This window comes from Heteronotia binoei, chromosome 13, assembly GCF_032191835.1.
Source record: "Heteronotia binoei isolate CCM8104 ecotype False Entrance Well chromosome 13, APGP_CSIRO_Hbin_v1, whole genome shotgun sequence".
Taxonomy (NCBI): domain Eukaryota; kingdom Metazoa; phylum Chordata; class Lepidosauria; order Squamata; family Gekkonidae; genus Heteronotia; species Heteronotia binoei.
In genome coordinates, this window is record NC_083235.1 from 59482817 (window position 1) to 59506512 (window position 23696).

Here is a 23696-nt window from a genome sequence, read left to right on the forward strand (position 1 = left end):
AAACTTTTGCTTATTTTTTTTTCTTTTCTGCATAAGATTTTCAGAGAGAGCACAAGTCAGAATACTCCAATGACAAGAGCATTCGAACGTTGTTGTGAAGATACCAGAAGCTGGCTTCGTAGAGCTCTTCCTAAGCATTTGCTGAAAGAAACTTCAGTTATAGCGCTTGCTTTTCGAGAGGAACTTGAGGTTTGTATTGTGGAACTGTATATTATTTTCAAATTTTGTCTTGACGTTTGTGGAAAATATGTTCTACTAGCTTCATGGGTCCTTTCTTCTTTGCTTCCTTCCCAAAGAAATGGTTCAGTTGCTTCCTCTGACACCTTACAGTAAATGTTTGTTGGATTATTATTATAGTTTTTTGAGACACAACTGCAAACAGAGCCAGCACTCCCTTCCCCCATAATTACCTTGAATGGCATCTTGGAGTTACTGGCAGTAAAAGAAAAGCATCTTGTAAAGAATTTCACTCCCAGTTTGCTGAAATATCTGGATTTGTAAATGTTGACTGACTCAACAGAGAGGGGTGGCTGCTGAACTTCCTTGTACTCAGGGATGGAATGTAGGGCTTGGTGTTGGGGGTGTGACCTAACATACAAATAAGTTCCAGCTGGGCTTTTTCTGCAAAAAAAAAGCAGCCCTGTGTGAAACAATGGTAACCTCAGAGGGTGTGGCCTAATATGCAAATGAGCGTCTGCTGGGCCTTTTCTACTAAAAAGCCCTGCTTGCATTTATAATCACACTAGCTGACTTGGGTTACAAGACAGAATAGCTTCCACCTGTGGCATAGAACCCAGTATTTTTTGCTTTGCCAAGCAGTAAAATAGCCTCATGATAGGACGGAAAAAAGAAGTTTAAATTTTGATGCATTTCATATCTACATTGGGAAGGGTTGTCATGTAGATACCATAAAAGCTAGATGAGAATGCTTGGTAGAAAAAAGGACCTAGGAGGAGTGTGCACATATTAGGCAGGGCCTAAGAGGTAAAATAGAAGATTCTGGAGAAGTAATTGCTGCATGCTTACTGAACCCCAGTCATTTCCATGTGGGATTCTTGTCTTGTGAAGAATTTGTGGAGAAATTTTATTGTCATAATTGCTGCGTTGTTTATTATAAGCAAGTTTCTGGTCTTTTATAGTTGCAGATAAGTCTGAAAATGTTAGCAAACCACAAGTGTCTGAGCAAAACTAATTCCAACATACATAGAATCAAATAGAACACAACAAATATAGTGGAGGAGAAACTTTGATCATGATGTTAAGTTCTGTGATAATTTAAGTAAATAAAATAGGAAATATAGATTGAACAATATTTGAGGGGATTTTCCCACTTTATGATATTTCATTCCCTCCAGTTAGGAAATAAGAGGCATCCACAGATATCTGTAGAATGATTTTTGCCTTTTGTCCTTCTCAGCCCTATGTTTGGCATGTTATATGGGCTTGATAGGTAGCAGGTTTTGCATTTGTTCTGTCTTCCCTGAGCAGCCAGCTAAAATTTTATGTGTCCGCACCTCGTAACACAGTTTAGAGCAGGGCTGTCAAACATGCGAAGGGGGGCCGAATCAGGCCCCTGAAGGACTCCTCTCAGGCCCCCGAGCAACTGGCTCTTGTCTGCTTCCTTCTCCCTCTCTCTTGCTTCCTTCTGCATCTCAACTTGATTTGCAAGGCTTGCTCAATCACACAGGAGCTACAGAGCAAAACTTCGATTTTCTCCATTGGTTGAAGCTCCTACCCCTCCCAGTCCCCTGGGGAAGGCAGGAAAGACCCAGAGCTTCCTTTGCCAGTTCCCTGGATCCCACGGGAGAAATACAAAAAAAGCACCTTTAAGACCAATGTTTTAAGCATTTTTAATTTAAGGTTGTTTTTTAAAAAAAATTATCTGTGTTTGTCTGTAGTTCATATCTCTGCTACCTAATCTTAAATAGGTATACACATGGCCTGGCCTAACACAGCCTAGTCCAGCCTGACAAGGTCTCATGTATGTCATGTCTGGCCCTCAAAACAAATGAGTTTGACACCCCTGGTTTAGAGGGAACACCAAGGGTACCAAGGGGTGACTTGGTTTGGATTGCTGATTGGATTAAAGACACAAGACAAATAATAGTAAAACTGAAATCAGCCGATTTAGTTCAAGGTTTACATAATTATTTATGAATCAAGAAATAAACTAAAATAATTACAACACAAGAAGAAAGCCATATAATCAGAGATAGATTGTTGAGAATATGGCTTGCATGCCAGAATTTATTGAGCCCTCCAAATTCTCCAATTATGTCCTTAATGCAGGCATACCCCAATAAAAATACCAGAAATAAAAATGATTTCCTAACATACAGTATCATGATAAATTATCAGGGAAAAATCAGGCCACAGCAAGACATTAGGGTTAAAGGAATAAACATTTAGTAGTTGTTATATCATTCATCAGCCTTGAGATTAAAGAAAGTCATTAACACTGAAGGGAGGAGCTTTAAGAGAGATGATTGAATTTGAACAGCTGATCACAAAACAAAAAGAGCATTTATTACGATGGATTTATAACTTACTATTCCAGCTAGAACAAAAGAATATGTGAAAACATGTATGATTAAATAATATATAACTATGCATCAGTGGAGACAGTTATGGGAAGAAGATATCAAGTTCATGGCCAGTCAAGCATTAAGAGAAAATTGGTACAAGATGGTATATTACTCCAAAGGACATAGAAAAAGGAGGGAATTATAAATGAAAATGTTGGAAATGTCAGGTTACAGATTGAACCTTCTTTCATATGTGATAGACATGTAAAATAAAAAAGGTGCTGGAAAGAAATATATGGAGAAATACAGAATATTTTAACGATTAAAGTCCCCTTGGAATCTAAGCCTAACAATTTGTCAAAAAAAATGGAGGAGATGTTTGGATATATGGTGACAGTGACTAGAATTATTTTAGCAGCAAAATAGAAAACAGACATTTGCCCATGATTAGAAGAATGGAAGAATAAACTTGCTGAGTATGCAATGATGGCAAAACTAAGGACTTATTTGAAAAACAGATCAGTTACAAATATGAGGAGAGACAGAGCATGTATTATGTGTATGAAAGCTGTAGACAAATGTAGAATAAGTAGTTTACCATATATAAGTATTACGCTGAAGAAGCAGAACAAGAAGTAGGTTTAAATGTAAAATATTGAATATAAATGTATCGCAACAGAAGTTATTTTTATTGTACCTCATAATGTTTCAAAAATTCTTTAATGTAATGAAGGGGGTGTTGGGGAAAAATTTTTCATTGTTTGTTATATAATTGCCTTTCTTTTCTCTTTGTGCTATCTGTTATCTAAAAGGGGTTTTTTAAAACTTAAAATTATATTTTCTTTCATAGGCATGGGATTTTTTCTTGAAAATTAATTTTCCTGATGAGAATTTCACACAGCAGTGGAAAACAACTTTAATTTCAGAGATGAGAAGCAGAATCAAACAGGTACTTTTTGTATATGGAAGTAGTGTTATATATTGTTTACTGTTTTTTTAAGGTTTTAACTGTTTTAAATGTTTGTCTATTTATTTAAATTGTTTAATTTTTATGTTTGACTAATTTTTGGAAGCCGCCCTGAGCCACTTGTGGGAAGGGCGGGATACAAATTATGAATAAATAAATAAAATATTGACAACATTTTTCAACCTGTGGGTTATGGAGCATGCTAATTTGGTTTGGGGACTCCTATTGGCTCATGCTGGCTGTTCCCTTCCCTTTCTTGCTGGTGCCCAGATGAACTCTTGCAGAAACTCTGAGTTGGAGAAGTTTGTTTTTTACAGCTTTTTGTTTTGCTGGGCTGCATTTTTTCTTTTATTTAGCCAGCCCCTCTCCATTTTCTTTGATGTTAATACCACCATGCTGTCTCTCAGTGGTCACTTAGGAGGTGCATGTTAAAAGCCATTTGGAATTGGTCTGCTGTTGTAGGAGTTGCAATAAATAGCCAAAGAAAGGACCAGCAAAGTTGCTCACGCACTTCTCTTCCCCGCTTCACATGTGCCAGTTCAGTTCTTTGCTGCTGTGGAAGAATAGAATGATCTTCTCAAACCTTTCTTCCATATGTCTGTTATTTTCCATATGTCAGATGTGCTGTCCAAACCTGTATCTCACAAGCTTAAAATACCAACTTTGTTCATTCCCTCACATCAGCCATTGGCAGAGACAGAATGTGGGGACTTTGAATAGGATTTACTGGTCTGTGCTTATGAAATGAAGAAAACCGAAGGTGATTAATGTTTATGAACAGATGTGTTTCTTAAAAGGATAAATGTTCCACTGAAATAAACTCCCAAATTGGGAGGGAATCCCTCAATTCTAAAACAGTATTTGTGAGATAATTTTGGAACTGTGATAAAAGGCTCACAGTGTCTGATTGGATTATGAAATTGAAGGCGTTTTGTATTATGGATAAACTTGCGAATTCTATATCACAAAATGAATTAGACCCATACTCATGATCCTTTGTGACTGTTTGGTTACCTGTTCTGGAATTTCTATCATTTAAGCAAGAATTTAAATCCACAGTAGATGCCATCAACATGATTAGGTTCTTGTGACTTTTGCAGTTCCTATGTACCAATGTATTTTATCTTTATTACATTGCCAGTTTTTCTGCATATTGCTTTTAAGGTGTATTCTTATTGTATTGTTATTGTACGTATGTTTCCTTTTGAGTTTATTCTCTAATAAAATGTTTGGGAAAAATAAAAAAGGTATTTTGAGAGAAAGGTGCTTCAGGTTTGAAATCGAAAGCTTTCAGCTAAATAGTTTTGCTTTTGTTCTACTTTAGAAAAGAAGTAAATGAGGTGGCTTTCCCAGCTTCCCCAACTTCTGTGCGTTTTCTCTGCAATCAAATAGTTATGTTCTTACATTTGTATTAAAAATAGAGAATAACTTCTATAAACACAAGAAACATTTGAATTTCACAACATTGGTAGGAGTGTTGCATACATTTTTCTTGGATAACTTAAATTTAAATAATGGTTATAAAATAGGCAAACTTGCAGTTAAAATGCATGAAAGCAATGGCTGTTGAAAATCTACCATCTCAGAAGCTAATCCCACTGAGTCTTCATAAGCTGGTCATGACTTGATGTCATTTTTTACTATCACCAGAAGTTATAGTTAAGCTTATAACATCAAATATTATTGTATGATTTTTAAAAATGTGCAGTTTACTTCTATCTCTCTGTTCATGTTCAAAACCCAATTACAAAGCATTTGAGTGTGACTTTTTGTGTGTCCTGTTCTCTCATCATTAAAAATATAGTCAAGTCTTTGGTTTTGATCACTTTCTAGTGACACCTACAATTTAAAGGATATCTGTAAATGTTGCGTAGAAGGTATTTCTAATTTGTCTTTGGTTTTAGGTATTACAAATTTGAAAATATTCCAGGAGTTTACACTGGTGTTTGAAGATGGGATAGATTTAGTTGATTGTCAGTTAGGTTGCTTAGGAACGTAAAAGACAGCCTTTTCATTGTGAAGCTGTCAGTTTGGAGCGGTAAAACTTTCTTTTTCCTACATAAATAAAATGGTTAACAATGAAGAAGTATAAGTTTCTTCCAGGTCCATGTTTTCTTCTGAGATTCCTTAGTATCTGAAACCAATGATGGTGCTTTCTGATCCCTTTACAGGAACATGAAGTTCGACAGATTAAAGTCTATTGTGACTGCCATACTAAACTTGAGGAACTTCACCCTCTGATTGGAAATACCTTTGAAAACTGTGCGATTGAAGCTGTTAATTTAGCTTCTCAGGTAGCATAATGGAAAAATCTGTGAATATTTATCTCACCAAGTATTGTTAAAGATATACAATAGTTCAAAAGTGTGGGTTTTTTTTTTCAGCTGAAATAAGTTATACAGAGAATTAGGTATGTAGAATATTTCCAGGTAGGGGACCTGCAAGGGTTGGCAGGGGGCATCTCATTTCCCCACTATTTCCTTTTTTTGCTTCCCTGAATTCTCTTGTGGCCTTGCTCCATTTTCTGTTTCCTTCTTCCCTCCCATCATCCAACCTATCTTCCCCTCTGTCTTCAGCTTTCCCTTCTTCCCTCTCCTTGGCACCGTCTCCCAGGAAAACTCAGGCTGAGTTGTGCAGTGCCACCCACCAGTCTGAACCTCGTAAGGAACCTGCAATGATTTATGAGGGGCACCTCACTTTCTCCTGTATCCCTCTTCCAATATTATTTCTTCCATCTTGGAAGCCCCCATATCCTCAACTTTCTCTACTGCTCCTCTCCTGCCCACCAGCCAACCAACCTTATATCTGCTCCCCATCTTCAGCTGTATTTATTATTTACTTAATTTATACTCAGCCATCCTCCAGCATGGGGATTTAAAGTACCTTACACCATTCTCCTCCATATTATCCTCTTAACAACCCTGTGAGGTAGATTAGCTTGCATTTGTGTGACTAGCTCAAGATGACGCAATAAATTTCCACAGCAGGCGTGGGATTTGGATATTAGTCTCCCAGATCATAGAATCATAGAGTTGGAAGAGACCTCCTGGGCCATGTAGTCGAACCTCCTGCACAATGCAGGAAAATCACAAGTACCTCCCCCTTTGCTGTCAAGTGGCCATCTAATCTAGCAACCTCTTTAAAAACCTGCAAAGGAGAGCCCACCACCTTCCAAGAAAGCCTGTTCCACTGAGGTACCACTCTGTCAGGAAGTTCTTCCTGAACCTTTCTGAGAGTTCCACCTCCTCCTGAGAGTTCCACTTCCTTGTCCATTGAATAGTAGGTGCAGCTGCATAACAATCCCAGGATGAGTTCAACCACCTGTTTTTCTACAAAACGATCCCTTCTCTCTTAATCTGAGCACACTGGGCAGATTCGTACGTGCTGCCATCAGAATGTGAATGACTTAAAGTGAAAGGTCTGCTTATATAGCCATACATCAAATCTTTTAGCTTTCATGGCATTACCATTTTTAAGGAAATTCATATTCCTTATTAATGCAAATAGAGATGTGAATATCTGAATCCAATTTGCTTATTAGAACCAGCTCAGCATGGTGCCATCAATGTAAAGAACCTTGAAGCATTTTATCCAATTTGTTTGTCTCTTTTTTTTTTAAAGGGAGACTTTGAGGTAATACGTTGCCATCTTAAATTCACTTTTTGTCCAAATGCTTCCTGTGAAGGACTCAAGATCAGTGGGTACAGGGGAACATAGAGAACCCCTATGCTCAAAAAAGGGTGGGAGGTTGAAGACTTTGCCCCCAAGAGTGTGTTCTTTTCACCAATTACTTCTGAAGGGCATCTTGTGAAAAGGGTGGTAGCAGTAAGTTAGCTTTGAGATATGATCGAAATCAGAAAACACAAAAAACTGTAAAAGTTTGTATTCTAGGTAAGTGGATTCTATGACAAGGCTTGTTGAAACTGGTGAACTTGGGCGGGACAGAGCAACGCAATGACAATTAACCTTCCGAGAAATCAAGTAATGCAAATTTGTGGAATCAGCTCTGCAATATGATGAACTCCTTGTTTTCCAGCACTGAACATACTTCTTTGTTTTATCTAGACTCAGAAAAATCTCCTTGACATTGTGTTCTCTTACAACTTGAGCAAGATGGGTACCCTTGTATCTGCTGTCATTGTAAAATCATGGCCACGTGACAGGGCTGGTGAGCCTATGAGTGACTTGGAAGGTGCTCTGAATCATCTTCTCACTTGGCCAGACATCAAACATCTTTTCATCTTCAATGGTACTTATGCATAGCATTTAATTGGGAGCAGAATTCTAGGGGCAGGAAGGAAATCTTCCAGGGCAGAGGTGGCCAAACTTGCTTGACATATGAGCAACATAGAATAAATGTCAGATGTTTGAGAACTTCAAGGCATGAACAGATATTACACATGTTTTTATTAAAACTCTTTAATACTTTCTTTTCACAGAAAGATAAAGTTCGCATGTATGCATTTTACAAAGTGACCATGCTCGAAGGAGACTTTTTTAAAAACAAAAGCTGGGCATGACAGTCCTTATAAGACCAGCATAGGGAACGGTTAGGGAATTATTTTTTGGCACCAGTAGGAGAAGGAAACACGCATGTACCATAGAAATCACTGACCACCGTTTGCATCATTATACATCTCTCTTTACCTTGACACCAAGGTTAGTAAATAACAGTTCCTACAAGAGCTATGAAACTAAGAGGGAACTCTGCACTGCCCTCTTTAATTCTATTCCTCCTTCCAGTGGGACAGCCTAATGGGGAGGCACCTGAAAAAAAGTGCAAAAGAGTTACCACAGGCAAACCACAACTTCAGTGCCATTTCTGCAGCTGCCTGGAACCTAGTGGAAGACTAGTTAAACCACTTACTTCTAAAGCCCAGTGCGCAGAAGGGGAATATAGCAGTTCCGCCACGCTCAGTAGGCCCACAAACCTGTCAGGGGACAATAGTGCTTGGCCAGCCACAGTCCCTGGCTACCAGGCCTGCACCAGCTGGCTAGAGGAGGCAAACCTCCTCTATCAGCTAGGCTGCAGGGCCTGCCATTGGACATCCCAGTGCACCTTGCAGAGAAGGGGAGAGGGCAGCTGTCACCCCCCCCCCCAAGTCCTGCCACTGTTGTTACTTGCCTAGTCAAGAGCTACCACTGCTGCTCATCTCATATTCCTTTCTTCATTCACTGCTCTTGATCTGGTTGCCCTTCTTGGCAGTGATTGCATTTGGGTCACTCTGTCCCTCCAGCAGGGAAGGGAGAGAATCCCAAGTGCATGGCTAGCTGGACTCAGTTGTGTGCCCAATGGCTTCCCTCCACTACGCACTCGCTTTTCTCCCTCAGCTTTTGCACTCTCTTTCCCCGCACTAGGTCTCAGGGTGAGCTCTGTGGTGGTAGTAGCCTACCTATGGGTCAGAGCTTTAAGGCTGACTAAAGTCCCAATGCTGTGGGTGCTTACTTGAGAAAAAGCCTGCATTATGTTCCTCTTTCACTTTCAACAGCCACACAATATGTGTGAAAGCCACATCTGGCTCCAAAGCCACAGTTTGGCCACCCATGGTCCAGGGCATTTAATGGTGCAAAGCACATTTTTCAGTATCAACAACAGCTCAAATTGCAGATAACTTAAGTGTGGTATTATAAAAAGGGAAAGTCACATAAGACATAGCCTTATAGATAGTAATTAGGTTGACTTGAGAATCTGGAATGATTTCATGGATGATTTAAGTGGAGGAGTGCACTTGTTATTTTTGTGCTCCTTGTTTTATGTGATGCTGCTTTTTATTTTTTATTCATTCTTTTATTTTATTATATTTATATCCCGCCCTCCCCTGACAGGCTCAGGACAGCTAACAGCAGTTAAAACAACATGGAATTAAATCGTCACAATAAAATCTTTAAAACATTTCAAACATATACAATTCTAATCCCTAGATGGTGTTATTATTAGTTCTCAATTAGCGTTATTTACCATGATATTGGATATTGTTTAGCACATTACATTTCTGTTTGGGTTGGGTTAGGATATCAATGCTGTGGAGTGGTGAAGTACTGGCTGCCTCCATTAGATGTTAAAAGCCTGTTTAAACAATTCCGTCTTACAGGCCCTGCGGAGTTGTGGCAAGTCCTTCATGGCCCTGATGTTTGCAGGGAGAGCATTCCAGAGGGTTGGGGCTGCCACCGAAAAGGCCCTCACTTTGCTGGTGGGCAGCCGAATGTCCTGTGGCCTTGGAATCGTTAGGAGATTTTGTGAGCTTGATCATAGTGCTCTCTGAGTCTCATATGGGGAAAGGCGGTCCTGGAGGTAGACAGGTCCCAGACCATATAGAGCTTTATAGGTCATAACCAACACCTTGAAACGAGCCCGGAACGCCACAGGCAAGCAGTGCAACATCTCCAGCGCAGGTTGCATGTGCTCCCATAAAGGTAATAATAATAATAGATTTTATTTATATCCCGCCCTCCCCACCTAGGCGGTTCAGGGCGGCTAACAACATTTCACACAGTTAACATAAATAGGTAAAACTTTAAGTTTAACAATTAAAAAGGAATTAGACATAAAAACCAGTTGATTAAGTTAAAATACATAATTCAAATTACATTAAATATATCTGGCAGCAATAAAATTGTTTGGTGCTGGTTCTGCCAGTTTAGATAATTCCATAATCGTATTATAGATGGCGGTTCTTTGTTCTTAGCAACTCAGCAGTCGATATCAGCATAGGCTTGTCTGAAGAGGGCAGTCTTGCAGGCCCTGCGGAGCTGGTCAAGGTTCCGCAGGGCCCGCACTTCCTCCGGAAGTTGGTTCCACAGTGCAGGAGCCGCGGCTGAAAAGGCCCGTGTTAGCTCCAATAACAACCTGGCTGCCATGTTTTGCATCAGTTGCAGCTTCCCAGTTCGCATCAAGGGCAGCCCCATGTAGAGGGCGTTACAGTAGTCTATTCTCGAGGTGCGCTGCACTAAGTCGCTGTGCTCCAGGTAAGGAACCAACTGCCTTATCTGCCTAAGATGATAAAATGCAGATTTGGCAGTGGCTGCTACCTGGGCTTCCATAGTGAGGACTCCAGGAGCGCCCCTAAGTTCTTGACCCTAGAAGCTGGTGCTAAAGGTGCCCATCAAAGATTGGCAAAGGGATTTCTCTTCCCGGGCCGCATCATCTTAGACACAGAACCTCCGTCTTAGCTCGGTTCAATTTCAGTCGACTCTGCCTGAGCCATTTCACTATGGCTTGTAAGGCCAGGTTCAGATTTTCCGGGACGTAGCCTGCCTGGCCCCCCATCAATACATAGAGCTGGATGTCATCTGCATACTGATGACATCCCAGCCCGTATCTTGGGACAATCTGGGCAAGGGGGCGCATATAGATGTTCAATAACATTGGGGAAAGAGCCGTCCCCTGAGGCACACTACACACAAGTGCGTGTCTCCAGGACGATTTCTCCCCTATGGCTACTCTTTGTCCCCGACCTTGGAGAAAAGAGGTAAGCCATTGAAGGGCGAACCCTTGAATCTCTGCGTTGGCAAGACAGTGCAACAACAGCTGGTGGTCGATTGTTTTTGTTTTAAAAACAAAACATTGTAATTGGGAGTGGTCATGAAACTAAAAAGGGTAGCTTGGTTCAAGGTGATCCACAAACTGAACCACAAACCAAACAGGCCCTGCTCAAAAATGAGCCAGTCTGGTAAGATTGGTTCCCCTTTCTCCTGGACTTGGCTTGCCACAGCTGGGTGAAAGTGGGTGGAGACCACCCTGGAAGGGTCTTCCCTACCACCTATCTCTTGGCTGTGGCTCGCCTATTTCCTGGCTGTGGCTCACCCCCTTTCTCCTGGCCATGGCTGATCATGGTCAGGAGAAAGGGGGTGAGGATTTCCCAGGAAGGGTTAAATGGCTGGCAGCAGTTTTAACCATTTGGCTCCCCCCCCCCCCAAGTGGGGAGCAGAACTAAAGGGTGAAATGATGGCCGGCCAGCTATTTAAACATAGCAACTGAGGAGCAGACCTGGTTTAAATGGCTGGCCCTGAACAGCTGAACCAAATTGGCCAAATGTCAGGTAAGTGTTTGGGGAAGGTGCCTTCCCCAAATGTCAGTGCCTGAGCTGCAAACCAGCTCAAGTTCATGTCAGATTTTGCCTTCTGATCCAATTCGAGCTCATCCCTAATTGTGATGCACTTGTAGAAAGGAGGCTGGCAAGGTGAAATGTGGCAGATTTGCAAACTAGCCATGGGGAAGTTGAGAGGGACAAACCTTGCAGGTGGGTTGCTTTTAGCTCCATGGGGATGGAAGCCAATTCTAACTTTCAGAACTCAGAACAAGATTATTTGGTTTTAATTTGTTTAAATACGTTATTGATTTGACAGGAACCGGTGGGGACTTTCTGGATCAACTTACTGATGAAGCAAAGGAGTGCATGGCCATTGCTGACTCTATATACTCAAAAGTTTCTGATGATCTTGATTCAGGCCATATCCTAGTTAAACTTTTGGAGCTTATTTTTAAGTACAAGAAACAGTTTCTGTCCATTTGGGAGCTAAGTAAGTATGCATTTTTTGCTTGTATATGCAAGTGTGATAGGCAAATGTAATTAAAACAGCAGGTTTATATTGGGTTTAACTATTATTACTATTATTTGTTTGAGACAAACATGTGGGAAGGATACCTATTCTGGAGCCCTTAAATAACGCCAGGCAAATATGTGTTGGAATAAGGCATCAGGCTGCAGTGGCAATTGAGACTTGCTTGTGTGTGGTCACCAGAAACTATGCAATTGTCAGAGCAGCTGAGGCACATGGCGAGGGATTCTCACAGCGGTTTGCATAGGAAGAGGAAATAAAAGGTGCAGCCAGGACAGTCATTTATTGTTATTTATAAAATTTACTGTCATTTGTAAAATAGCTGATCAGTGCAGTACACCAGATGGAAAGTTACTTTATGTGTTTTGGTTATTTTCCAAAAAAGAAAATAAAAATTTAAATAGTGGATTGTGATGAACTCGTGGATCACTGTTTCCCAGATGATACCAATAACAATCACAAAAGTTTCATACGGAAAAAAGTTGAGAGAGATGTACTGTAAAATACAGTAATAGCTTTGTTATCCAGTGTTGCAGAATTAGGGTCTGGATTGAGCGTCAGTCTCCTGCTAAATCGGTTACGTTAATTTCTGTGGTAAATTAGCTTCTTTGGTTGAGTCTTTGGTTCTGCCTTAAAATGCTTCTTGAATTATAACCGGCATAATAAAACTTTACTTCCATCGTACTTTTAAAATTACTGTGGCCATATTGGCATGAGGAAGATTTCTGTCTGTCTGCTTTATATGTTTTGATTATTTTCCAATTTTTTGTGGGGGAAAATATTAGAAAGTTTGTCGAATCTGAAGAGTTCAGTAAAATTCTCACGTGGGTTTGACCAGTTGAGCTCAGAAGCAATTATTTGGGAGGATGGTAGAAAAAAGAAAGAGCACAGTAAAGATTAGAGGTTCCTGAGCTCTGCTCCTGTGAGCTCCTGCCCAAAGTGAGACCTGTGGCAAGCTATATCTAAAGTTGAAATGGCAAGCTTACCCAGAAGTGGCTCACTTCCAGGTGAACTCGCTGGCCACTTTGACATTCAGTAGCAAGCAGCATGGCTTTGTAACATCCCTTTAAATGACTTTTGCAAGCCCCACCACCTTCCCTTGAACTGTGAGTACCCAGCAAGCTCACCCACTTCCCTTCACTATTGGAGGCATACTGCAGTGGCGCAACTCCTCAAGTGAAGAGAAGCCATTTTAAATTACCCCTCTTTACTCCTGGAGTTGCAGGATGCCTCTGCAAGTGAAGGGGGGTGGCATTTAATTTACCTGCACTCATGGAGGTGTGCTGTCGTGGGGATGTAACTCCAAAAGTAAAATAAAAGGCATGTTGTTGTGATCCACCCTGAGCTCAGTTATGGGAAAGGGTGAAATAAGCCTACAAAATAAATAAATAAAATTTCACTGCTGAATAAATTCAGGTTTCCCGATTATTTACCAGAATCCTAATATCCTACTGATATTGGGATTTATGAAATGCAGATATTTCTCATGTGCAACTGACCCCAATCTGAAAAAAGCTGATTTTTGGTGCACATCCCAGTCCCTACACCTGATATTTGCTAATGGATTATCAGCAAGGTCATTAAAGGCCTTTGAGTGGATCTTCTAAAGAGCAGAAGGGAAAAATTGAAGTGTTGACTGAGGGGCCACTCTCCCTCATAGTCTCCCTCCCTTCCTCTCCTAAATGTTCCAAAAGATCCAGGAGGAGATCTAGAGCTCTTAGCAGAAATTCTTTGGAGGTGGCCTTCCCAGAGATCCTTTTGCAGCTCCTACAGAACATAGGACTGCAGAGGCTTGATATACTCTAAAACTTCTTGGAACAAGCAAAGATTCATCTCAAGCCAACCAGTCACAAACCTCCTTTTTTTGTTGTTCATATCCATCCCTGTTCCCCAGTAATTCTTCTGAAAGGTAACAAATTACCCACCTGGGATGACTCAGCTGTTCCATATCCCACTTCTATATACCTTCCACCACTGATGGAGAACAAAATATTGGACTTACCATGAGAGTTTTTTCTCCTCAGTAGAATGCAAAGTATTCTTTCCTCCCATAAGACAAGAGAAATTTTGGGAGAGGAAAGTAAACATAGTTTGAAGGATGATGTCTCTGCAGAAAAACTAAGGAATTCCTCTTGACTTGAACCTTGGCCAGCATCAATGGTTCTTGCCCCCTAACTGGATGTGGAAGCAATGCAAAAATACTGTGCATAACCCTGCCTGAAGAGCTAATAAGGAGTTGTTTCCCCCACACACACTGTTCACTACCTGAAGGAGTCTCAGAGTGGCTTGCCATTGCCTTTCCCTTCCTCTCCTGTGAGGTGAGTGGGGCTGAGAGAGTTCTGAGAGAACTGTGACTGACCCAAGGTCACCCAGCTGGCTTCATATGGAAGAACGGGGAATAAATTCCAGTTCTCCAGATTAGAGTCCGCTGCTCTTAGCCACTACACCAAGCTGGCAAGGTGGGAGGTTACCTAATTCTGGATTCTTTCCTTTCCAGTGATGAGAAGAAACCTTCATGATAAGCCCAATTTTTAGGGCAAACTCATCAGCCTCTATATCACTGTATAATAGCAGACCTATCACTCTTTTAGCTGCAGCATTTTATTCATTGTTGATAGATTTTCACAGCCATTCAAAGGACTCTGGCTTTTAATATATTTTAGCAATCTGCTTAGAACTTGTAAATTTAGAAGCTAAATTTTTTAATTTAAATAACTTCTAAAATTCCCAGTAATTAGCAAACATAAAGCAAATACTACTTAGCTGAATTTGCAAAATTCACTAGCAAGACAGTAGAAGCAAACTCCCATAAAAAGTGGGAATTTAAAAGAGCCGTGATGGCTCACCCAAAAGGGTTTTTTTCTTGATCTTTGTAGTCTCTGCGGTCCCACATATGGGTACTACTCTGGTGCATGGACTCAACCTCAAGAGAGATTGAAGAGCTAGCCTCAATCTTTTTGGTGCACTTTTCTTCTTGCTCTTCTTGCTCGACTAAGCATGCCTGGAGCAAGGGGGAGATGCTCTTTCCACTCAGTTTCTTCTTTACTGCCAATGTGGAAAAACCTACCTCGTTGAGTTCCTTGTATCTTCTCTTCAGTGGCCTTGTCTTGGTCTTCTCCTTGTCTTCCTTCTGGTATTGTTTTTCTCCATTTCCCCCTTCTACTTCATCTGTAAAAGAAAAAAATAGATCCCCCCCTCCAAGTCCCTTCCCCCTGGACTGTAAGGAAGGGACTCAGACTTTTAAACAATGCTGTAGATGTGCGAGTAAACTCCCCTAATCGGACGGACAGTTAGGGGGAATCCCATAAGACTGACTCCTGCGTCCATTGCGTTGCCTTTACCAAACAGGTGCGAAAAAATCAGGCGAAGATACTTAGGCCATCTTGTTGAACTCTCTCTCAAACTGGCTATGTCTCACTCCTTAGGGTCTCATCCGTCTCCACCTCCCCCAGCAGAAAAAGGGTTTGGTGGGCTCAGAAGCTTCATCTGCCTCAGCAGTAAAAAAGCTTAAGCCTGACAAGTCCTCTGAACACTCAGGTCTTTCTGCAAATCTGAAAAAGACTCATCATCATCACTCTGATACTTCCTCAATGCAAGTTCAGATGGTCACGGTCCCATCTGCTACTGTATTGTCTTGACCCTCAGTAACCACAGTTCCATCTGCCATGGTATTGTCCACTCCTCTTGAACTCTCTACTCCGACTGATGTGATCACTGATCCATCTTCCAGTGTGCTGCTGGACCAACTTCAAGCTCAGGTGGTCAATCTTTTATCTTGATCACCTTCAGACTTCGTTGAATCAGATCACCAGCTCACGTCTGCCCAAGCTCCTCGTACTTCATCATGACTCTAGCTGTTCTTGTCGTGACTTTCATTATGAGCCCAAATATTCTTCTCAGGTCCATGATGCTGCAGCTTGACAAGACTTAGGTGATTTCAACTTGTACTCTGATTCCGATCATCAAACACAACTCTGTTACATTGCCAACCAGTTGGCTCCAATCCAATATAGACAGTTTCATTTGTTCTGCTGACCTCGCTACTATTATGATTTCTCTTTCCTGCTCTCCTCTATGGGACTATCACCCACATTGGTCTTCATCATATGACCCCCAGGGCTCATTTTGTATCAGGAGCGACTTTGCATATTATGCTACACCCCCTGATGTAGCCAATCCTCCCAAGAGCTTACAGTAGGCCCTGTAATAAGAACGCTGTAAGCTCTTGGAGGATTGGCTACATCAGGGGTGTGTGGCCTAATATGCAAAGGAGTTTCTGCTACAAAATGAGTCCTGATGACCCTTATAGAGACCCATCTTGACACCATCACCACATTTGTTGAGGCAGAATTTTTAGATGGGCTTCTAGCTGACTGTACTGCAATTCAATCCTGTTTTATTTTTAACCATTCTGATTGTTTTAATCTTGTAACCCGTCCTGAGCCTGCTTTGGTGGGAAGGGCAAGATATAAATAAAAGAAAATAAATAAATAAATATATTTCTGATTCTGACCTCGGTGCCTAGAGATGACATAGTTTGGCACCATCCTGGTCTTTTGACTACTGTCTCTGCTACTGTTTCGGTTCTGCCTCTTAGTGTACCTGCGTCCCCAGTCCTGACACCTGTTACTTTAGATCAGCCACACCATTCTCCAAGCACATTATAGAAAAATTTTCATTCATATTTTGGGACTATCTGATGCCTACTCTGATTCTTCAGATTCTGAGAAACAAGACTCTTCACCTGACAATAATGCTCCTATCTCACCTGATTCGGACATCAAGGCGCTCTCTCTCCATCTGAGTGCTCTGACATCTACTTAGACCTTCTGACGTGCTTAGCGACTACTATTAACATCTAGCTATGATCCAACTCACTTGCAGTTTCTGATACCCACAATATTGTTTATTCTGCTGCCCTCCCAGGCTCTCTCCTGCCAGTGTTGTCTGTTCATTTGGAAGAACTTCATGAAGCTTGGAACAAGCCTGCTTCCATCTTGCCTACCTCCCAACATTTTGAATCTCTGTACTGGTTCAAGCATCAGATTCCAAATTCCTTTTTACACACTCAACAACTAATTCAGTGATTGTCCATTCGGCGTTTAAGTCTAAACAGGGCAAGCACCCTGCCCCTCTGGACAAGGAGGGTAGAAAACGTGAGACTGTGGGATGGAAAATGTACGTATATCCTGACCGCTACCATGGTCAAGATCCGTAATTATCTGGCCTACTTTTCAGTTTATCCATTCAATCTTACCAGTTTTCACCCCTACCCGCTGAGTTTCCTGAGCCTTCTTGAAAAACTCCTGATCTCATTGCAGAACTCTCCAGGGTCACCAGACAACAGATTAACTTTGTACGACATGCTGTTTCCTTTTCCTCTAGAGCTTTGACCTCATCTGTTGCTCTCTGCCATCATGCCTGGCTCAGAACCACAGCACTGCCTGACATTAAATAGAGAGTGAAGGATCTCCCCTTTGATGGTCTGGAATTATTCTACCATGGATAAAATCTTGACTAATGTTGATGATGGCTGAAAAAGGGCCAAAAATCTAGGGGTTACCCAACCTTCCACCCAGTGATCATTCAAGCCTAAAATTTGGAGACAGTCTTACTACAAACACCTGCACTCACCACACCAATCCGAGTACTGGAAGTGCAAAGCACCTCCTGCAAAATGTCTCTGGTTTGGGTTGTCTATATGCTTTAACACTTTGCCATCTCTCACCTTCCTCTGTTTGGCGCTTGCTAATCACCCATGTGTGGGACTGCACAGAGACCATGAAGAAGATTAACAGGTTGCTTTCTTGTAATTGATGATCTTTGAGTGGTCATCTGTGCAGTCACACTTGCCCATCTAGCCTTCTCCACTGCTGGCCTTCTACTGTTTTTCACTCTTTTGCTTGATTTTTAGACCTAACAGTGGTGGTGCAAAGAAACTGAGTGGGAGGCACACCTTCCCCTTGCTCCAGGCATGTGCAGTCAATGCCTGCTTCCCAGAGCAAGGAGGAAAGTGTGCCACAAAGACTGAGGCTAGATTGTCAATCTCTCTGAGGTTGGGCCTGTGCACCAGAGCAGTACTCATTTGTGGGACTGCACAGATGACAACTTGATCATTAGTTACAGGTTAGCAACCTGTTTTTCCCTGGAATGAAATTGACTGGAACAGACAGGAGGGAAAGGACCTGCAGATGCTGATAACCTCCTTGAGACCTTGGCCTGGGCAGCCCAGGTTTTTCTGGGCATCAGAGTTCAGAATCTTATTACTTTGGAAACTAGTAAAGCCAGGTTGGAGGCAGTTTTCTGCAGGTGGCAGACATGGAGAAGAGTTTGTACTGTCTTGTAATTTAAAGTTTTCATTTCAGAAAAGAAGTGTCTTTCACCCATGGAGAAGACAGATCAAAGGCAGGCACTAGAAAAATTGCTTGAGTTGAGATTTCAAGAAGTCTTATCGGTCAAGAGAGAGCAAAAAATATTGGGATCCTTCTTGGACATGTGCAGGAAGGTGCAAGATATTGTAAAAGGTAATGGTTTATGTAGGAACCTGTTGAAAACAAAAGTACTGTGTTTTCTATTGCGAACTGCCCATGTTGCTATGGTGAATGTGCTTCTAATGTTAGAAGTGGAACAAAACTGTTGCATGAGCAGGCAAACCTGAACTTGGAAGCTAAGTAGGGTCAATCCTGGCAAGTACTTGGATGGGAGACTTCCAAGGATCACCAGGACCAGGACACAGAGGCAGGCAATAGCAAGCCACCTCTCTGAATGTCCAAGCCCCAGTAAGGGTCGCCAGAAGTCAACTATGACCTCCAGGCACATGTGCGCACTCACACACACACATACACAAATACTCATTTAAAAAACTTGCTGCATGAAAAGGTAGCAAAATCTGTCACATATGGAAAGCTGAACACATAAACTGTCTTGTTAAGTCTTTTAGGGAAATTATTGAGATTGGTGTTTGATGCGGAAATGTGATTTGTTTTACCAGGAGAGAAACTGAGAATGTGTGCGTTCTAAATTATGGCTGTCTTTTCACTTTTCAGTGGACATTTCTGAAATTGAACAGAAGCTCAGTGAAAATCTGAGCTCTAAAGCATTGAATCAGATTGTGACTGTGAGACATCCAGGTGACTACAGTGATGGTGAAATAGAGACCTTTTACAACCTGAGTCCGGCCCTAAAGAAGACATCTAACATTGTGCATGATTTTAAAGAGAGCCATCTCTTCCGGTACTGTTGGGAATGGGCAGCCAAAAACCTGCTGGATGACAATGAAGATTTAATTGAGGAAGAGGATTTTGCCACTTTGGGCCTTGATGGTGTACTTGAATATGTATATGAGCCCTGCTACAGTGAATTCTGCCGACTCTATAGTAGACTGAAATCTGGAGAGCTCATGTTTGCTGAAGTGGACAGTCTCTTTAGAGATTTTACTGACAATTACGAAGAACTAAAAAGGGATTTGAAGGTTATGTGCAATCAATATGGTCAAGATGGTGGTGAATGGATAGACAACCGGGTTCAGCAGATCCAGCAGTATCACGAATTGCATTTAGCTATGGACTCAGCTAAAGTTATTAACAAGGTCAAGGAAGGTTTAAGTCTATCTGGAGACTTCACAGTCTTGCAACTTTTGCTAAACTTCGTAAGTATAGTTCTTCAAAATAGCAGCCTATCAGACAGGCAAATAAGTACCTGTGCTTCGTAAAGTTATTTTGCTTCTGTTTGGAGAAAGGCAGGATAGACATTATTTTACAAAACAGCTAACTGACTTCAAATGTACCAGTCAATTACATCTTCAGTAAGTCATCCAAAGAGGAATTTGTATTTAGTCCTTTTCTATGCAACCTGTATCTTTATCCAGTTATTCAATGGGATATTTTTTATGCTGCCTCTTTAGAGTCCTGCCCGATGTGGCTTACAGATAAAACAGCCTTAATGATATTAAAGCATAAGCAGCATAAAAGTTATCCATAAAACAGAAGCATGCCTTTTAAAAACCTTACCTCTAGATATGGCAGTTCTGGTTGCAGTATAAGGACAAAAATATCAAGTCTGTTTTATTTAATCAAATAGATTTAAAACATTAATCAGGAAGACTGACTTTCTGTATAAAAGTCCATTCCTGTTGGTTGTTATAAATTATAATATTTGTGCACAACACACAATGATGCAGGTTTTATTTTTAGAAGTTATATACTTTGGAAATAAAAAATTCACAATCTGTGATGGTATCTTCTAGACCAGGGGTGTCAAACGCATTTGTTATGAGGGCTGGATCTGACATAAATGAGACCTTGTTGGGCTGGGCCATGTGTGTACTTATTTAAGATTAGGTAGCAGAGATATAAATTTTATAAAGAACACAGACAAACACAAATATATATATTTTAAAACTTAAAACATGCTTAAAACATTAGCACTCATTGGTCTTAAAGGTGCTTTCTTTGTATTTCTTCCATGGGATCCAGGGAACTGGGCAAAGGAAGCTCTGGCTCTTTCCTTCCTTCCCCAGGGACTGGGTGGGGGGGGGGAAGCCTCAGTCAACAGAAGGAAGAGAGGTTTGTCTCAGTAGTTCTGCTGTGCAATTGTGAGAGCCTGGCAAAGGAAACTATTCCTTCCCCCCTTCCTCCCCAAGAGAGGAGCCTCAGCCAATGGAGAAAATAGAGGTTTTGCTCTATAACTCCTGTGCAATTGAGCAAGCCTGGCAAAGCAAGCTGTTATGCAAAAGGAAGCAAGAGATATGGAGAAGAAAGCAGATGACAGCCAGTTGCTTGGGGGCCTGATTCGGCCCCCGAACTGCATGTTTGACACCCCTGTTCTAGACTGAGCACTAAATCCTGTTAGGCAGATAGAAAAAATTAACCTAAATAATCTTTATGGGAGCTCCTGGAACAGAATGAAATTGGGCCTCTAATCCGTAAATTACTGGAACTCATTTACAAAGCTATTTATAAACATTCCATAAACATATTGTCTTGTTCTGTCAAATTATGCATTAATAATCCCTATTCTATGATGAGGTATGCTTGAGCAGTCCATGTGTGTGAATATGTGATGTGCCATTGTTGCTTCTTATTTATGGGTCTTCTATGAATTAGTGACCTCCAAAAATGTCTTAGACCGATTTTGCACTAGGCTTGTTCCCGATGGAGAGCCCTTTTGCTCTTAGTGCTTCTCTCGGTTTTTGCACAAGCTGCCCCAAAGCTACAAGTTGGTGCGTCGCTTTTCTGCAGCAAGCGAGATCTTCTTACAAACAGTTTCTGCTTTTTAACAGCCTTGGTTGCAAACTGAGGACCTGTATCTTAATTAAAACTACCTTTAAATAGACTTTTCCCATAAAAGCATTTTAACTCTAGTTATTAAAAGTTGTTAAACTCATTTTTTCTCCCCTTTCTCAGATGACCTGTTTTTAAGTTGTTAAATTCATTTTTCTCCCATTCCTCGGATCACCTGTTTTTTACTATCATATGTTTATGTTCCTGTATAGAGATGGGCATGAACTGGAAAAACTTAGTTTGAGTTGGGAGCTCATCCTGAACCCACACCAAAATGAAATCACTATACTGAACCGGTTTGGGATGCTGCGGGATGGCCCCCTAGAGATTTCAAAATCATGGGGCTCTCTAGCTGACTCTCCTCTACCTACCTACAAAGATTTGTGAAGACTGGACTTAGCAGATCCTAGTTACGGCCCCCCAGAGGAGGTGCCCCCATGAAAGTGCTTTTGGGGAGGATGTCTGGTGTGGATTCGGTAGTGTATAGAACAGACTCTGTGTGAGCTAGATGCCCCCCTACATGTCCTCCAAGTTATGTGCTGATTGGACTTGGGTCTGAGTTATGGCTTCCCTAATAAGGTGCCCCCAGGAAAGTGCTTTTGGGGGAAACTTCAGGCATGGGTTCTGGAATGTATAGAATGGCCCCTGTGCAAGCTAGAGGCATCAAACATGTAATGGACTTCCTAGTTATGTGTGCATTGGACTTGGGGTCTCTGAGTCATGGCCCCTCAAACAAGCTGCTGCCAGGAAATTGCTTTCTGAGGAAATAACAGACACTGGTTCAGGAGTGTATATAGAATGGGCCCTGTGTGAACTAGAGGCGTCAAACTGATAGTGGACCTCCCCAAGATGCCCCCTTATGTGCCCTGACTTGGGGGTCCGAGTTATGCCCCCCCTCAAAGAAGCCACCCCCAGAAAGCACTTGTTGTCAAGTATGGGTTGTGGACCATAGAATGGACAGGATGGACCCTGTGCAACCTAGTAAAGAGGTGGAATCAAACTTGCAGCGGACTCCCTGGGATGGACACCCCCCTCCTCCGCTGGAAGCAGGTGGGCAATAAGTCTTACTGGTGGGGATGGCAATCACCTTCACATAGAAGGAGAAAGAGAGGGAAGGATGGCAGAAGTTGCAACTGGTCACCCTGCAGACAGTGTGGGCAAAAGGGGATGGATGTGAGAAGACTGTGTGGCCTGGATGGGGAAGGCAGTCATGGGAAGGAAGATAGGTTGCTCGGGGAACTAGGCTTTGGTTAACCTGCCTTGGCCTCGCACTGGACTCAGCTGTTCGGTGCAAGTGAAAGGGGATGACTGGTGGGTAATTGCTGGTGGAGGAACAGTCCCACTCCCACAAGTTTTCTCTGGTCACAACCCCACCTCTTGATGAAATTTGAGGTTGACTGAAATCAGAAACCCTCACATGCCCACAACTTGTGGGATTGGTGTCATCAAGCTCCACAGTCACCTTTCCAGTGGTATGAGTTAAAAGGGGATGGATTTGTGGACAATGTAGCCTGGGTGGAAAATGGCTCCATGAGAAGAAAGACACTTCCAACTGGAAGTCAGATTTTGGTCCCCACGGTCACCTAGCCTATGGGATGAGTGAGAAGGGGGTGACTAAAAGCCCTCGCATCATGATGCAACATCCACATGTCCTGAGTGGATTGTCGATGCCCTATGGTTAATCTCCTTGCCAGTTTGGAGATGGAGCCATGAAACATGGGGAGGCCCTATTGGACTCCATTCAAAGAAGCCATCCAAGGCAGAATCCAGCAATGGCTCTCCACATATTAGGTCTAAACTGAGTCCATCACGGACAACCAATCCACGCCATTCCTCAGTGACTGATGCCTCAAGGCAGGTACTGATAAGAGCAAATATGGGCAGCCTTGCACCGTTTTCACCCAGCGGGTCAAGTTATAGGACAGCTCGAAGCTCAGTGCAACAAACACCCAAATCCAACTGCCACCAGACCACAGCCACCAGTAAGAGAACAGATCATGAAAATGGAGGGGGTGGCTCTGGCTCAAACCTGCTGCCAATCAGCTTGACTCTGGAATGGAACCCACAACCAGTATAAAAGGACATATTCCTCCTGTCGAGCAACAGCAAACACCCCAGGGAAGGACCCACATGATCCATCACTAGCAGTCACTTTGCCAGTGTCTGAAATATGGCTCCTCACATGGATCAAGAACATTAAGGAAAACCCCTTCAGAGTCCCTTATGTGCTGTGTCTTGTCCCCCACCCGGACTCCAGCTTACAGCTGGTGTAAGAGGGATGGATGCAGTCATCAATGGCCAGAGTGAAACCAATGCCTCCAGAAGGAATGGCCCTGCACCAGCAGCCTTTAGTTACCCTGCCGG

General features: G+C 42.0%; 1 protein-coding gene across 1 annotated transcript in view; it reads left to right on the forward strand.

The window, feature by feature from the left end:
* The window catches only part of LOC132581016 (E3 ubiquitin-protein ligase RNF213-like), a 199079-nt gene that overhangs the window by 37679 nt on the left and 137704 nt on the right, over positions 1-23696 (forward strand). Inside the window, exons 12-18 of the mRNA XM_060252036.1 lie at positions 37-189; positions 3376-3474; positions 5664-5786; positions 7558-7741; positions 11839-12012; positions 18417-18575; positions 19098-19699. Of these exons, the coding sequence (XP_060108019.1) occupies positions 37-189; positions 3376-3474; positions 5664-5786; positions 7558-7741; positions 11839-12012; positions 18417-18575; positions 19098-19699 (1494 nt within the window). The remainder of the gene's footprint in view (positions 1-36; positions 190-3375; positions 3475-5663; positions 5787-7557; positions 7742-11838; positions 12013-18416; positions 18576-19097; positions 19700-23696) is intronic.